Genomic DNA, 3,534 nt, shown 5'->3' with positions numbered 1-3,534 from the left:
ATAAATAAACTTTGAGTATTTTTAGGTATACTTTTAGATTTTTTTCTGATAAATTTAAAAAAAAATAAAAAAGATATAAAATAAAATTTGCTTCATAATAATAAAAATTAATATAATATCTTTTCGGTATCTTTTAAATATATTGTTTGTTTTTTTACGACAAAATAATGAAAAAATATCGTATAAATAAAAAATTTGAGAAAAAGAGAATATATATATATATATATATATATATATTTCACTGTAAAATTAATTTTCTTTTTTTTTTTTAAAGTATTCTTCTTCTCTGTACTCTAGGAAAGAAATCCTCTTATTTTGAACTCTTTTGCTGTTCTAACAAAAATTGGCACATGCGATATGTAAACTTCTCATCTAAAGTCTCCTCCTCTCCTTGACTCTTTAGTACCATAAACTTTTAAGGTGCTTATATATTGAATATGGGTATTTAATACTTGAAAGTTGAAACCTAAGTTGACAAGGAAGCATAAAGCAAGAAATTAAGGAAGTATTTTGTCAAACATGATTATTGCAATATGTAAACAAATCCCACAAATCAGGAAGAGGTCTCATTCTTTGAGTTCAATTTCATGAAACCGCTAAAGTATTTTCTTCAAGTTCATGAGGATATTTTATTTTATTTTATTTTTAAAATACTTTGTTTTCACATCATTGTCACATGGCAAAAATAATACTTGCTTTCATCAAAATGTAATTATTAGGGAATAAATGGTTAATTACACCCAAAACACTTCCAGTAAACTCTATAGTTGTTCCTACCAAACACCACTTCTATGTATAATAAAAATTTCACATAGAAAAAAGAGAGAGAGAGAGACAGAGAGAGAGAGAGAGAGAGAGAGATTCTCACATAAATAATAATTAAACATGGTAGTTAAATTAATAAATTCATTAATTAGAGATTGCACTTTACATTCGAATTCCTCTTTGCTTTTACCCATTCTCAACAAAAGTTGAGAGGTTGGGAAGGGGCTGAAGAGGGATTTAGTATTAATTAGCACTAAAAAAAAATTAAACTAATTATATGTCAACCCTTCTGAAAGGGGAGAGATTGATGGGTCAATAATACAAAACATGAAGACCCACCAAATCACACCTTACAACAACCATATCTTAGACCCTAAAAAATAAAAAATAATAAAGACTTTGAATACAAGAAAATGCAAATTGCTACCCTGTTACAACTCTTCCTTGCCTCCCTTAATATACTACACATTCCAACAACCTTTTCCTAAAATAGGGTCATTCATATTTGATATGTCCCTACAAAATGACCAAAATGACCTTGTTTAGTCGCTTATAATTACGATCGAGGACGTAGGGCATCAAACGGTCCTCCTTGTGCGATGGGGGTAGCTGATGGTGCCCATGGGTTGATGGGCATGGGCCGATGGTGGTGATGGCCGTGGTGGTGATGCTGTGTAGTAGGACCCATCTGATGGTGGGGCCTCGGATGATCTACGGTTGATGATGAAGTTGGTGGGACCGCGACACGCTCACATGAGGGGCACATGGTAAGAGTGGTTGGTGGGGTCATTTGCATGTAGAATTGTGGGGAAAGTTTCAGTGCTCTCAGCTCCTGAACTTCTTTTTGCAACCGTCTGTTTTCTTCTGTTAAATTCTCACAACATCTCTTCAAGAACTCACAGTCAACCTCAGTCTGCTTCAGCTTGGTCCTGTAAAATATATATATATTTTTTTAATTTCAACGTAAGTATAAAACTACCAAAAAAGTTATATTAGGTTTAATTAATCTAGATGAGAAAAATACCCTCAAAATGATAAGAGAAATTTCTCACCTTGCCCTTCTGTTCTGAAACCACACCTCCACTTGTCGTGGCCTCAACCCCAACTGCTTAGCCAATGCCAACTTTTGCTTCTGTAAATGGTAAGAAATCAGACATTTGTTAGTTCAATTACCAAAATACCCTTCCAAGATAGTAACCCAAATCGAGAATTCTCTGTTCACTGTGTGCTTTGCCAAAAGATTAATAATTGCTGTTAACTAGCAGTGAACATGTAGTAACTAAGTTGATATATATACCCACAAGTCAAAGACTCAATTTTCCTAAGCAACCAAACATAAAGATTGAATCTTCACCCGTACCATAAAAGAGAAAAGGTAAGAAAAAATGAGAACAACTTACTGGATTGAGAGTGTTATGCTCCTTAAAGCTTTCTTCCAGAATAGCAGACTGATCTTTAGATAGCCTAAGCTTCTTTCTTGAAGTGTCACCGTCTTCTTCATCGCTGATTCCACGAGAAGAAGCTCTTTCCATGTCATGCTCATGTTCTTCCCCATTAATCCCTTCCCTCTCACTTCTCTTTCCACTTACACTTGATATCGTGCTGTTGGGTGATGATACGCCTGCTTCCTCTTCGCAATCAGCTGTTGCTGGTAGCCTATTCACATCGATTCCTCTCAAGAATGATCTTGTTTCGGCACGGCAAGGATCAGTGCTTGGATCTGCATGATTCTTGAATTGTTAAAAAAACGGATCTTGAGAATAAAAAGATGGGTTTTTATTTTTTTGTAATTTGAAAACGATAGATTAAAAAAAAAAAGCCAGATTTTAATGTGTAAAAGAGATCTAACATGAAAAAGTAAATACAAAAAGAACGCATAATTTATGTTATTTGAAAAAGAAACCTTATTTTAGGGTGTACTGTGTTTGTTTCTTGAGAAAATGATTGATGATAAAAGCAGGAAGAAGGAAAGTGTAGATCTGAAAAAACTTTGAGGCCATGCAGATCTTGAAATGCCTAAAGTAACATAATAAAGAAAAAAAAAAAAAAGAAGAATAAGCATACCTGAAGAAGGAAAGGTCTCATTCCATGATGAAGGCTTTTGAGGATTAAAAGCAGAAGGAGAAGAAGAATTAGCAGAAGAAGGCATGAGATTAAGCTGCAAAGAACTGTAGTTTTGAGGAAAACTCAAGCTTAAGCCCAAACCCAAATCTTCTTTCTCCCCCCTCATCTTCTTTTCTTGCGGAAAAGATACCAACAAGAAACCAATATAACCTAATATGTAGATTTCAGGAACTTCTTTCTTTAAACCTCTCTCTCTATATATACATATATCAGAGAAAGGCTTCTTTCTTGATATTGGACTGGCTTTGAAGAGAGAGAAAGAGAGTATAAGTTTTGAGCTTTAGAGAGGGAAAGAGAAACAAGAAAGAGTTATGAGGATGGGGTGTGGAGTTGAGTAGGGAGGAGATTATATAGAAAGGAAAGAGAGAAAGAAATGAGAGAGTGGGGTGTGTGTGTGTATGTGTGTAATGTGTAAGTTTCAATCATGACTTGGTGTCAGGAGGCCAATTATCTCAATCATGGCTTTTGCCTCCTCAAATAATAATACCTAACTCTAGTTTGTTTCTTTACTTCCTCCAAAACCCATTTTCTTCTTCTGCCTTGTTTTTGTCCCCCCCTCTCTCTCTCTCTCTCTCTCTCTCTCTCTCTCTCTCTCTCTCTCTCTCTCTTTTTCTTCTCTTCCATCTATAACTCTTTTTTAACCAT

General features: G+C 34.6%; 1 protein-coding gene across 1 annotated transcript; it reads right to left on the bottom strand.

Moving 5' to 3' along the window:
- Positions 1–886: 886 nt before the first annotated feature.
- LOC8286611 (homeobox-leucine zipper protein HAT4) lies at positions 887–3,301 on the bottom strand. Its single transcript, XM_048375002.1, has 4 exons — positions 2,830–3,301; positions 2,166–2,485; positions 1,818–1,897; positions 887–1,694 (listed from the first exon to the last, which is right to left on the bottom strand). The coding sequence occupies exons 1-4, from the start codon at positions 2,993–2,995 to the stop codon at positions 1,322–1,324; spliced, it is 939 nt and encodes a 312-aa protein (XP_048230959.1). The 5' UTR covers positions 2,996–3,301; the 3' UTR covers positions 887–1,321.
- Between the last annotated feature and the right edge of the window lie 233 nt (positions 3,302–3,534).

The sequence above is a fragment of the Ricinus communis genome, chromosome 5, assembly GCF_019578655.1.
Source record: "Ricinus communis isolate WT05 ecotype wild-type chromosome 5, ASM1957865v1, whole genome shotgun sequence".
Taxonomy (NCBI): Eukaryota; Viridiplantae; Streptophyta; class Magnoliopsida; order Malpighiales; family Euphorbiaceae; genus Ricinus; species Ricinus communis.
Note: the sequence above shows the minus strand (reverse complement) of the source record. Positions and strands in the feature narration are given on the sequence as shown.